This window comes from Lagopus muta, chromosome Z (assembly GCF_023343835.1).
Source record: "Lagopus muta isolate bLagMut1 chromosome Z, bLagMut1 primary, whole genome shotgun sequence".
Taxonomy (NCBI): domain Eukaryota; kingdom Metazoa; phylum Chordata; class Aves; order Galliformes; family Phasianidae; genus Lagopus; species Lagopus muta.
In genome coordinates this window covers 1,345,502-1,358,070 of record NC_064472.1, presented here as the reverse complement: position 1 = coordinate 1,358,070, position 12,569 = coordinate 1,345,502, and the positions used below count along the sequence as shown (strand labels likewise).

Genomic DNA, 12,569 nt, shown 5'->3' with positions numbered 1-12,569 from the left:
GAATCCTTGGGACTGTCTGGGGACACCGCGAGGAACCCCAGGACCGTTTTGGGGTTGCAACCTGAGGCCGCTGGGAAGGAAACCGGGACCGGGAAAGGCGCACCGGGGGACGTCCCCGGGTCTGCCGGGCGTGCGCCGTGCCTGCCGGGGGGGGTGCTCGGCGGCGCTGCCGGGGCCGCCGGGGCCGGGACACGAGGAGGGGGGGGGGGGGACGGTTGCCGGCTGCCATTTCAGCGCGCCGCCGCCCGCTCCCTCCATTTTCTTGCCGGCTGCCGGCGGTGTCGGCCCCGTCCCCGTCCCCGCCGCCTCCGCGCCCGCCGCCCCCGCATGCAGCCCCGCGGCAGCCCCGCCGCACACGCCCAGCCGCGGGGCCGCCTCCCGGCATGAGGAGCTGCAAGATGGTGCGGGTGGCCAGCGTGCTGGGGCTGGTGATGCTCAGCATCGCGCTGCTCATCCTCTCTCTCATCAGCTACGTCTCGCTCAAGAAGGACAACATCTTCGGCGCGCCCCGCGCCGCCGGCCCGGGGGGGCCCCGCATGTACATGTTCCACGCGGGATTCAGGTGAGGGCGCGGCTCCGGATGGCCGCCACGGCCCGGCACGACGCGGGGGCAGGGGGCCGCCCTCACCCGCTCTTGGACTGGCACAGGGAAAGCCCTAAAGCGCTCGGTGGGAAAGCCCCCGGAAGGCCCCGCGGCCCCGGCGATGGCTCCTCTCTCACCGCGCTGCTCCCAGCACTCGGCGGCCTGCGGGAAGCGGGCGGCCCCAGTTCCGCGGGACCCCCGGGCCGGGCGTGAGAACCTCGGTGCTTAGGGGCTGCTGTAAAGTGGGCACGGCACGGCTCGGCACGGCTTGGCTCAGCCCTGCATAGCTCAGCGCAGCCCGGTTCGGCTCGGATCGGCCCGGCCCGGCTCGGCTCAGCCCGGCCCGCGGGGAGCGGCGCGTCTCCTCCGGCGCTGTCCGTGGTGCTGACGCCGGTCTTCCTTAGCTGGAGACCGCGCGCGGCCTGTGTGTGTGCCCGTGTTCTTGTGTCCGTGTTCGTGTGTCCGTGTTCGTGTGTCTGTGTGTCCGTGTTTGTGTGTTTCCGTGTCCATGTGAGTCTGTGCGCACACGTTTAGGTCCCAGTTCGCGCTGAAGTTCCTCGATCCCTCGTTCGTCCCCATTACAAATTCGCTGGGCCAGGAGCTGCAGGAGAAGCCGTCCAAGTGGGTATTTAACCGGACAGCGTTCGCACAGCAGAGGTGAGCGTGCAGCACTTCCCACTTGTCCCCCTGTCATCATCTTCCCAAGAGTTGTCCCCTCCCCCTGAATATTTGAGAAAATACAATTAGGGACTGCTAAATACTCTGGATTCTGAGTAATTTGCCAACAGTGAGAGACAAAGGCTGAATCAGAGCATTTCCCAAGATGGTAACAGCTATCTTGGAAGAATTGATTAATTCAGAGCAGAACACCAAGCTGCAGCACACATCCTTTTACCAAACGGAACGTGACCCAGTTTCTCAGAGTGCAGGAGAAATTGTCATTCCTTCAAGATAAATAGCTGGTTGATTAAAACTCAAAACGAATCAGACTGTAGCAGCCATGAAGTGCTATGCATATGGAGGGCAAAACATGTCCAGTAATTCTGACTAAGTACATTGTGGCTTCCAGCTCCACTCTGGCTGTGGATTGGGCAGAAAGCAATTCAGTGGGCACACCAAGAGCCCAGACTACCCTGAAATGTCTTCACTGCACATTGACTTCTGCTTGCTGTTCACAGGTTCATGGCCACATTGCATTGTGGCAATGCAGAGACCTTCATGTTTCCTTAAGCTTCCTCAAAGCTTAATGTGAAACAAGATGGATTTTTATTTTCTTCACTACGATGTGATGCCTGCCCTGCCTCTTTTATTTAATGGCTTTACTGCAGTATGTTTATATACAGCAGTAAAGTCGTGAAAGAAACAGAAATCCTTTAGCCATTTAAGATGACTACAACCATCTTGGACTACAACATCTTGGTTTCATATTGATGAATGCTTGCCATTTTAGAGGGCGCATTATGTCTCTGCCCACATGTCCCATTTCAGGAGCCCATCAGCAGCTGCGGGCCATCGAGATGAGATGGCATCTTGCCTGCTCCATCCTTCCTTTGGGGTCTCCCTAGCTGGTGCAACAGTGGCCACTCATCAGTATGGCCTCATTCCTGGCACCACCACCTCATCCTTAATAAATAACTGTCACCCTGCTGTTGGTATGAGCTAATGCCTCAGGATCTGCTGCTGCATTTGTCTGTCATCCATAACCCATAATTAGGGGACCCAATGGGACTCCATTAATGCTTAGATACTGGAGGATGTGAGTTGGAAGAAAGGTTGTTTTCCATAAACATGAGCAAATAAAGTGGTATTGGTTTTCTAATTTTATGCTCTGCTGGGGAAATTCCTGAGCAAGGTTAGTTCTGCTTGTTTTTTTGTTGGTTTTTTTTTTTTTTTTTTTTAAGTATTCCGAATAACCTTTGCAAAAACGTCAGCATGTTTGGTCTAATAAGACATTAAGGACCTATGTTTACATAAAGGGAGACAGTGACTGTCACTTGTTCCATGACTAAAAGCTTCTTGATGAACACAGAAGGAATATTTGCATTTAAGAAATCAGCTATATTACTGTTAATTCAATGGGATATTCTGGACTTCTTGGTTTTGCTTCAGATATCTTATGGCAAACACAGTGTCCATCATTACCATAGATCCATGGTCTAGTACTGAGAGCTCCCTCATTGCTATCTGTTTATATTGATTTTAATTCTGTTGCACTGCATTGCTCAGTAAACGGCTATATAACATTTTAGAAAGGAAAACTTAAGTCTATCTGGAAACAAGTCTCTAACACAGACAAAGGGGAAATACATCTCAATGTTTTCTTTTTTTTTTTCTTTTCCTTTTCTATTTTATTTTAGACAAGAAATCCTTCAGCATGTCGATGTCATAAAAAATTTTTCTTTGACCAAGAATAGTGTTCGGATTGGACAGCTGATGCATTATGATTATTCCAGCCATAAGTATGTTTTTTCCATAAGCAATAACTTCAGATCACTGCTTCCAGATGTGTCACCGATCTTAAATAAACATTACAACGTTTGTGCCGTGGTTGGAAACAGTGGAATCCTGACTGGGAGTCAGTGTGGGCAAGAAATAGATAAGTCTGATTTCGTTTTTCGCTGCAATTTTGCTCCAACTGAGGCATTCCAAAAAGATGTTGGAAGGAAAACCAATCTCACAACCTTCAACCCCAGCATCCTGGAGAAGTATTACAACAATCTCTTGACCATTCAGGATCGCAACAACTTCTTTCTGAGCTTAAAAAAGCTTGATGGGGCGATTCTTTGGATCCCTGCTTTCTTCTTCCACACGTCAGCAACGGTCACTAGAACACTGGTTGACTTCTTTGTTGAGCATCGAGGCCAACTAAAGGTCCAGTTGGCTTGGCCAGGAAATATAATGCAGCATGTTAACAGGTGTGTATTTTTTTCTTGCATTTAGCTTGTCAAAACACGTATTTCTCCCTATGTGAACCCAATGGTTTTTGTTTTCCTAGTCTTGCCTTAACTCCCTGGCCAGTCAGGACCTGGAGCTGTTTGCTTTCAGAGCTCATGCAGTTCTGTCATTGCTTCAGTAAGTGCTCCAGGGTCTGTGCCATCATGGGACTGTTCAACTGTTCCCACAGCGGCTTCCGCAGAGGCAGAAGGAGTGCGGAGGAGTTGAGTGAGATTCTGCATAAGAAAAGAACCACTTACAGAAGAACTTGCTCTCAGCTAGCAAATAGGGTGCCAGCAGACATCTGCAGAGTGATCTAGGCAAATCTATTGTAATTCATGTATGGGTAACATTGCCACCTCTTTAGAAAATACACTTCACCAGGAGTCAAGGGATTTGCTTTTCTGGATAAGGCACTGTTTTTCCGGGTGAAAAACCAAAAGCAGACCTTGAAAGAGAATATTTAGGCATTTCTCTTCTTTACAGACTGACCTGAACAGCAATCCTTGCCGTACTCCAGTTATCAGCTGTGAACACTGATGCTCTCCATGCTATAGCATTTTTGGTGGTCTCCATACTGTAATCATATTTTTTCTTACAACAGGCCCACGATGTTACTTGTATCCTATAATAATTTGCCTTTGTTTTTTTTTTCACAGATACTGGAAAAACAAACACTTGTCACCCAAACGGCTGAGCACAGGTATTCTCATGTATACCCTTGCTTCTGCCATATGTGAAGAGATTCACTTGTATGGATTCTGGCCCTTCGGGTTTGATCCCAACACAAGGGAGGACCTCCCGTACCACTACTACGACAAGAAAGGAACCAAGTTCACCACCAAGTGGCAAGAGTCCCACCAGCTGCCTGCAGAGTTCCAGCTGCTCTACAGGATGCACGGTGAAGGACTGGCCAAACTGACCTTGTCGCATTGTGCCTAAGAACCTAAATCTTGAAGTGCCAAATGATTGTCTAAAAAAGTGCCCAAATCTGAGTTAAATGCTCTTCAGATACAATTCTAAAAAAAAAAAAAAAAAAAAAAAAAAAAATCCACCCTAAAATATTTTCCATAATATGCAGATGCTTTTCAATCACCCTTGCCATTGTTCATCAAAGGGTCTCAGCACATTTAGCAACGCAGAAAATGCAGAAGCACTTATCAAATTCTGTGGATGCTATTCAAGCAGCAGCACAGTGAAGCTGAAGTATTTTGCTTTTATATATATGCTATGAAATATGTTTTAAAATCTTTTCATATTTCAGCATCCCACTACATGCCTGTAAACATCTTATTTCGGTTGTTCCTTTCAGATTAGGATTAGGAACTCTGCTTTCATAAGGCATTGCTTTTCTCGTACATGTTGCTGTGAGTTGCTCAGCATACATGGATTTGCCGTGGCCAATTGGTAGAGCCACCCCGAGCCCCAGCTCATTGTCATTTACAAGTTCCTCAGTGTGGAACTCCATTTCCACTGCTTGCATATTTTCGTACTTACTGAATTTAACATTTTTTTAAGAACAACAATGGAGAAGGTCAAAATATGGCTTGTACTTGGTTCCCCAGCCCCCTGTGTGTGTCAGTGCTGTATGCTGCAGGGGGGGGTGGGGGTGGGGGTGAGTGATTCCCAGCTCAGTTAACTGTACAGGAAAATGTCCCCCCACCAGCCCGAGGGGGAGATGGAGTGAGGTCAGGACAGCCCAGTTTCTGAGAAATGGCCTCGAGAGGGAAGTAAGCACAGTGGGTATGTGGAGAGCAGGAGATATGATTTTCAGGGTCCCAGTTTACATCACCGAGTTCATGGTCAGACAGCTGAATAGGTGGTCTCGTGTTCTGGTCAAGAACAGATGTTTGAGGAGATGGAGCTTTCTAGATACCTTTGAAGGTCAGGCTGGTTGCAAAAAGGACAAATCATAGGGTTTCTTGTATTTGAGAATCTTGGCCATGTTGTCTCAGGATAAAGGAGTCTGTAAAGCAACTGTTTTTTCTTATTAAAACGAGTATGCTTCAAAGTATTTTAACATTTTTATATTACTCTGTATGATGCTGAGAACTGACTATTCATGGAAAGACGATGCAAAAGGCAATTCAAAACCATACCTTAACAGTGCACATTTTAGTGCACAGCACCCACGCTTTGGGGGATAAGTGGCTGCGCCTGGCACGCGACCAAATTGGGTGTATTCCAGCAGGGAGGGAAACCTCATCCCTCTGCACTGCCTGTAAATATGAGAATTTTTAAAGCCATTTTGAAAACGCCCTGTACTTCCTTGTTTTATTTATTTTCTGGCTTTTACTTTGGCATCGGAGCTGCGAGGGGGCTCGGATGCTCTTTGGCACCGCCAGCCTGGCGCCCACACCTTCAGGCACGCTGCTCAGGATGCTGATGGCTGCAAAGTTCCCTTCCCAGAGCACAGTCCCACGTGAGATCTCGGGCACTTCTGGCTTGCCCCACTGCCTGTGCTCGTCACTGCTCATGCAGCAGAGCATGACTTGTGGCAAACGTCCTCATGGAGACGTCGCTGTGCAGCAATGCCAGAGCTGTGCCGTGCGGTGCCATGTGCTTTATTGCTAATATTGCTGTTGATTATCTGTGTTCAAAGCACCCATCCCTGCCAGACATCGTTCCCTGGGTGCCGGAACACACCCAAAAGCAGAAACTGCATGGGGAAGGGAAGGTTCTGTGCCAGTTGTTAATGATGTACAGTGATTAATCATTTCCAGTGCAATTTGCCGTTGAGCTGTACTGCAGATGCATGCTGGCTAAGTCCTGGATCGCTTTGCAGTTTATGGCAGTGTGCAAAAGGGAGTCCTGGGGACAGAGAGGCTGTGGTCTGGGACCCCTTCTTAATGGCAGGTGTTTTTGTTAGAAGGCAGGCTATCAATTTTATGCAGGGAGTGATCATCTCTATTAGCAAATTATAGAAATATGGACAGTTATCATTATATTTGCTTGAATGTGGATGCTGATGCACTCTGTACAGTTTTTTGGCTCTGAGTGGCGCTTGGCTGCTGTGTGTTGTTTACATGGTACAACAACTTTAATGTAGACGTAAGGGTGTCCATCCGTCCGTCTGTCCTGACAGCACTTATCTTCTGTCCATTCAAAATGACTGCTCTAGAGCACCCGCGTTGGAAGATAATCATTAAAAATTACATGCTGAAACCAAAAATTGCTCCAAGATTGTTCTTCAGTTTTTCTTTTTCTTTTTCTTTTTTTTTTTTTTCTTTAAAGTAAACTTTTTTCCTAATCTCAATAAGGCTAGGCAGGCTAGCTCATGAATCTGTGTTCTCCTGGTGGTGCTGTCCCCAGCCATTTTTTCCTGGGGGTTGAACTGGATCGAGGGGCCTGTGAGAAAGCCAGAGAGGGACTTTTTACAAGGACAGGCAGTGACAGGACAAGGGGCAATGGCTTTAAACTGGAAGAGGGTAGATTTAGACTAGATTTTAGGAAGAAATTCTTTACTGTGAAGGTGGTGAGACACTGGAACAGGTTGCCCAAGGAGGTTGTGAATGCCCCATCCCTGGAAACGCTCAAGGCCAGGCTGAATGGGGCTGTGAGCAACCTGGTGTGGTGGGAGGTGTCTCTGCCTGTAGCAGAAGGTTGGAACTATGTGATCTTAAAGGTTCCTTCCAACCCAAACCATTCTATGATTCTGTGATTTTATGATCTCCTTCCAACCCCTGCGATTCTGTGATTCTCTGTTGAGATCAGAGAAGTTGCATGGATTCCAGCATGTGTGGCTGCACCACCGAGTGCACCTACGTTGTTGAGGACACCAGAATGGGAAGCTTTTATGTGCATGGGCTTTGCTCCACCCCCCTTAGTAGGGCAAATGGGGCACTCCTGTAGATTGCTCCCAGTTGTGATGCAAGGCCCAAGGCAGAGGATCGTGAGGCAGTCCTGGGGTTCTGCTCTTAGGGCAGAGGTGTTAGTGCCAGTCCCAAGGCATGGCCATCGCCACTGAGTTGCGTAGAAGCACAGGGTGTGGAGAAAGAAGGAAGCGTGGAAACAGCTGCAAATATTTGGAAATGGGAACACAGAAAAATTATTGACAAAGGGCCATATTATATCATTGATTTTTAAGCAAAACTCCCCATTGATTTTTTAGAACCACATTGAACATTTCAGAATCATTGATTTTAATGGGGAGTTCTGCCCCGAAATCAATGGCACAATACAGCCCAAAGTAAATTGCTTCTTAGTATCAATATTTTTTGTCAGAGCTGTTGCAATGTGGAAAACCATCTTTAAATTATGCATCCTTTGTTTCTGCCTGTTTTCTTAGATCTCTTTGAATTCTGCTTTTCTCTGGAGTCTGAAGGGAAGGGCAGTTGTGCTGGCTGGGCTTCATTCCCAAGCCCCGCTCCGAGGCTGGGTTCTGTGCAGACCCCCAGGTTGGGGTCTCAGTACTTTGCCTGGTGTCCCTCAGCCCCTAGGAGCCATCCAGATTGTGCTGCTGGAGATGAGGTGCTGGCACCTGTATCCAAGAGGAGGTCGGAGGAGTTGGGTTGCGTCTCAGAAAAATGACAACCCAAAAGTGCAGACAAGAAAAGGAATGAAAAACAGACAGTCCTTAAATCAGTGTCTTTTCAGGGTAGGAAATAGTGTTTTTCTTAAAAAAGAAAGCGTGCTCCTGCCCAGCAGCCTGGCTCTCTGCTGCAGGAGCTGCCAGATGCAGCCCTTGTGTTTAGGACAGCAAATCCTCTCTGCATTTGCTAGCATGTTGGCTAGACTCTTCCTTCCCTTTTGCTCGGTCCAAAACCTTCCCGTCGCTGTCTATCTAAATGAATTCATGATGGTTCAGGGAAAATACTCACTATTATTGCTGAATGTCTAGACAAACAAATATAGCTAAATGAAAGCACACGTAATGCAGCGTGATCAATACTTGCAAGTACAGAACCTTTCAGTTTACAAAGTCAGGAGGAGCTCTGGGCAAAGAGCTCCTGATGGCAGCCATGGGGTGATGGCACTGCAGGGACATGGGGATACGGTGGTGGTGGTGCTGGAATGGGGCCATCAAGCAGAGAATGGAAAGAGGAGGTGTACATAGAATGGGGATAGGTGTGCTACCTTTCCTTCTCTTTACATCCTTGTTTGGTACTTTATTTGCTTGTATCTATTCAGTGAATACATTAGGACACAGTAGGATACATTAAGAAAAACACAGATGTTTTGGCTTCCGGTTTGAATTGTGGAGTATACCAAAAAGTATTTGTGAAATATGACTAACTGTGAATGGAGATTGCAAAAACAAACATTTAGAAAGCAGGTTTTCTGTAAATGAATGTGTCTTTATTCTAATGGCTATAGAGTTCAATGCCTCATGGAGTTGTTTCCAATAAAAAGACAAATACTAAAAAAAAAATTAAAAAATTTAAAAAAAAATTAAAAAATGCCATAATTGTAATAAAGGGTTCGTTATTTAATGGCCATACTGAAAGCATTATTTATTTTTAAAAGGCTGGTGTTGATAAAGGGCCAGAGTAATGTCTCAGGTGAAAGGCATGTAAGGCTGCACACGCTGTGAAATGTGTCCTGAGCAGAATCACTGCTTGGTCCTGCTCCCCTCAGGTCCCTGTTGGCCTCAGGGCAACCAGAATGGGACCAGCTTTGTCCCAGAGGGATGGATGTGGCCTGCACAGTGCGTGGTGCATGTAAATACGTCGTCACATTTGTAAGCAAGGAGCCTGGTTCTTGTTGTAACGGAGTGCCGCGTCGTGACCATCGTTTGTGGAGAAATAAACGCGATGATTCATTCTGAATCTCTCAGCAATGTTATTGTTTGGTGTGAATGTGCCTGCAACATTGACTCGTGCCAAAACACGATATTGAATGCATTGTTTTTAAATAAAATATTTTATTGTGCATTGAAAGTCTGTAAAACTCAACTGCGTCCACTTCTTCCCTTCGCGTTTTCTTAACCACACGCTGTCAATAGCAATTAATGGCTTGAACTGGAAGGTTTTTCCGTGCTGTAGGCACACTCTGCAGAGCAGCAGATTGTCATTTTAATCAAGAAGCGTTCCATATTGCACAGGGTATATTGAAGCTGGAAACACACTCAGACAAACTGCATGGCAGTGTGCCGCGAACACTCAGCGCTGGCAGGATGTGGCCCCGGCTCTGCACAGCCCAGTGCTCTGTATGCAATGGGTCAACCTGTAGGCAGCCTCCAGAGTTGGGGATTGAGCTCAGGATTGAGCTCGGGATCCTCTCCAACCCCCTGTACCTGATGCTCAGTGAATGGAACTTGTTTGCTGTCTCAGCCATGTATCTGCCATGCACATCTCTGAGACCTTTTCTATTCAAGACTGAATCCCTGGTTCAGTGATGTCCACTGCACTGTCCTGTGGATCTAGTTCAGCATTGGTGCAGCTGCCCAAAGAGGTGGTGGAGTCCCCATCCCTGGGAGTGTTCCACAACCATGGGGATGTGGCTCTGAGGGCCATGGTCATTTGGGCATGGTGGAGTGATCTGGAGTTGGGTTTGGGGATCTTGGATGGGTTTACAAATTCTGCACAGCCATAAAATATTGGGAGCCATGCAGCACGTAAACCAGAGCTTGGCTCCAGGCAGTCGTTTATTGAAGTGATGCACACCCAACCACATCTCACAGCCGTTACCTGCAGCACCCTGGCAGGGTCCACAGAGTCTCTTTCTCTGGAGATATTCAAACCCTTCTGGATGCTCACTCGTGCAACCTGCTGTAGGGATCCTACTCTAGGGGAGTGTTTGTCTAGTGGACTTCCAGGGGTCTCTTCCAACCCCTGAGGTTCTGTGATTCCATGGCATCCCTTAGAGCTGTCATTTTGCTGTGTCAGAACCAGTCGATCCTTTCTACTCCCTTTCTGCATGGTGGTCAGTTTGCAGCCTGAGAGAAGATGCACTGCTTGCCTCAGCCCTCTGCATGTCCCATATCAGCTCTTCTGTGGGCTTTTTGATGCTCAGCACTACACAGCTCCAGCTGGAAGCAGCCCCACCACCTCCTGTTCAAGATTCTTCTCCCTCTTACCACTACTGGAACCCAAAAATTTACCAAATCAAGTGATGGTTCCAGTCTTTCTGGTCTGGCAATATTCTCTAGGGGCTATTTTTTGGCTTACCAAATTAAAAACATTCCTATAAAAGCTGATAATTAAGTTGCTTGTCTGTACATCTAAAAATTCCAAACCAGTTCCCAGCAATTTTCCATAAAAGTGTGCTGCTGACACCCTCCCTGTCGCTGACTTCTGAACACACAAGTTTCTCACTGCATTTGCCCCTAAAATGCTCATGGAAGATGTTGGTTCCCACACCTTGGTGACAGGGGCTGTGCCTGGAGCCCTCTGCTGGGTTTCTCCTTGCAGCATCCCTCGTCGTGGTGTTCCCACCCTCACTGACCCCACGCAGCCAGCCCTGCCTGCTCTCACTGCACCGGCGTCACCGTTTCCCAACACTTCCCACAAACCAAACAGTGCGGGGTGCCCCCCTCCTCCCAAGATAAATATTGCAGACTGGAGCCAGCTTTAATCTTTAACCACCGCCCTGGCAGCCAAGTGTGCCATCAGCTGCACCGTAGCCAGCCCTGCTGCTCCCTGTGTGCCCCATCTCCAAGCCCTGCAAAGCAGGAATCCAAACACCCCCAGCTCTGTCCCCACTCCACCTCATCCCCTCTTGGCTTCCTGCATTTTTCCAGACGTCAACTGGCTTTAGGGGACACCTCCTGAGGGTAGCCCACTCTTGGGATTTGCTTCTCCATAACTCAATTCCTGATGTAGTGATGGGAGCAGAGAAATCCCTCCCTCCATATCTCTAGGTCCAAGGAAGGCTCCCTGTGGGCCATGGGCTGCAGTGCCGGGGTTCATCAAATGACACAGCCCCAAACCATTTTTTAATTTGCTTGCATGGGATTCAGCTTCTTTGGACCCATTTTATCCTCTCAAGCACCCCCTTGAAAAACTCTAGGGGAAACCAGTCCATATTGCCAGGCTTGCTTTTTACTACTAGGAGACTGAAATCCTGCCTGGAAGAAAAATCACAAAGAAGGTTGGTTTTCTTTCTTAAGAGCAAAACTCAGTGCCTGGGCAGTGCATGCAGCAAGGCAAACTCCTGTTTTGTATCCTCTCCCAGAGCAGCATCCAACTGCACTGGCGTCACTGGCTGTGCAGCTGCTGGCGTCACCGGGGCTGGAGCCATCCTCCTGCCCTCTGCAAAGCACAAAGGGCTTGTGAAAGCAATTTCAAAATGCCAAAAGAAAGCACTTCCAATATGTGCTTAAAATTGTTGGCAATTATTGGTGCCACCCTTGGCCTGTTCTCACTGTTTTACAGGTGAGCCCACCACTGTGCCACATCCCATGCTTGGGTGGGGACATCCTTGACCACCCCGGTACACAAAGCAGTGCTGTCCATATGGTTTGATTTTTGTTTGTTTGTTTGTTTGTTTGTTTGTTTTCTAATTGTAGGAGAGAAAACTTTGCAGGACTTTAAGCAAATAACACATGCTAAAGCCAGTAAAAATGCATCAGCAAAAAATAACTAGAGTAACAGCAACCAGTTCTTACAATGAGCAGGTGCTCAGTTCAGTTCAAGATGCTGAACCAACAAGTTTGGTTCTATTACCCTCATCTTAAGGATGCAGGAGCCTTAGGTTCAGCCAACTGTTGGGTCCGCAGGATCCAGTGACACTTGCTCACCTATAATTGTGTCACAGCACTATGCAGCCCCCCAGTCTCAGGATTCCCACTGGATCACAGTTGTTACATGTCTGTGCCCACGTTCACAGATCCCACTAAAGACTGTGCCCAAATCAATACCAATGTAGTGTGGTGGCTTCTGAATGCAAATGGCTCTTCTGAAAGTAAAGAGGATCAATACACAGACAAGTAAATTAGTGGCATTCATATTTTGTCCAAGGAAAAAACTTCTATTCCATGTATGTTGGGAAGTAAACTAGACTTTTGTAAACCTGGGGAGCTAAATGGTGGCACCGTACTTGCTTTTGTTTCTTGTATTGACCACTCCTCACTGTATCTGTGCCTATGTTTATATATACACACACATACAGC

At 47.6% G+C, this 12,569-nt stretch overlaps 1 protein-coding gene across 1 annotated transcript; it reads left to right on the top strand.

The window, feature by feature from the left end:
• Positions 1-322: 322 nt before the first annotated feature.
• On the top strand, positions 323-4,584 carry ST8SIA3 (ST8 alpha-N-acetyl-neuraminide alpha-2,8-sialyltransferase 3). Its single transcript, XM_048931632.1, has 4 exons — positions 323-562; positions 1,118-1,240; positions 2,941-3,498; positions 4,177-4,584. The coding sequence occupies exons 1-4, from the start codon at positions 384-386 to the stop codon at positions 4,457-4,459; spliced, it is 1,143 nt and encodes a 380-aa protein (XP_048787589.1). The 5' UTR covers positions 323-383; the 3' UTR covers positions 4,460-4,584.
• The last annotated feature ends 7,985 nt before the right edge of the window (positions 4,585-12,569 follow it).

Excerpts from the sequence above, each read along its gene's own strand:
- ST8SIA3 (XM_048931632.1), top strand. The coding sequence starts at position 384 with ATGAGGAGCTGCAAGATGGTGCGGGTGGCCAGCGTGCTGGGGCTGGTG. Across the intron at positions 1,241-2,940 it reads ACAGCGTTCGCACAGCAGAG|ACAAGAAATCCTTCAGCATG; the intron begins GTGAGCGTGCAG and ends ATTTTATTTTAG. Across the intron at positions 3,499-4,176 it reads ATAATGCAGCATGTTAACAG|ATACTGGAAAAACAAACACT; the intron begins GTGTGTATTTTT and ends TTTTTTTCACAG.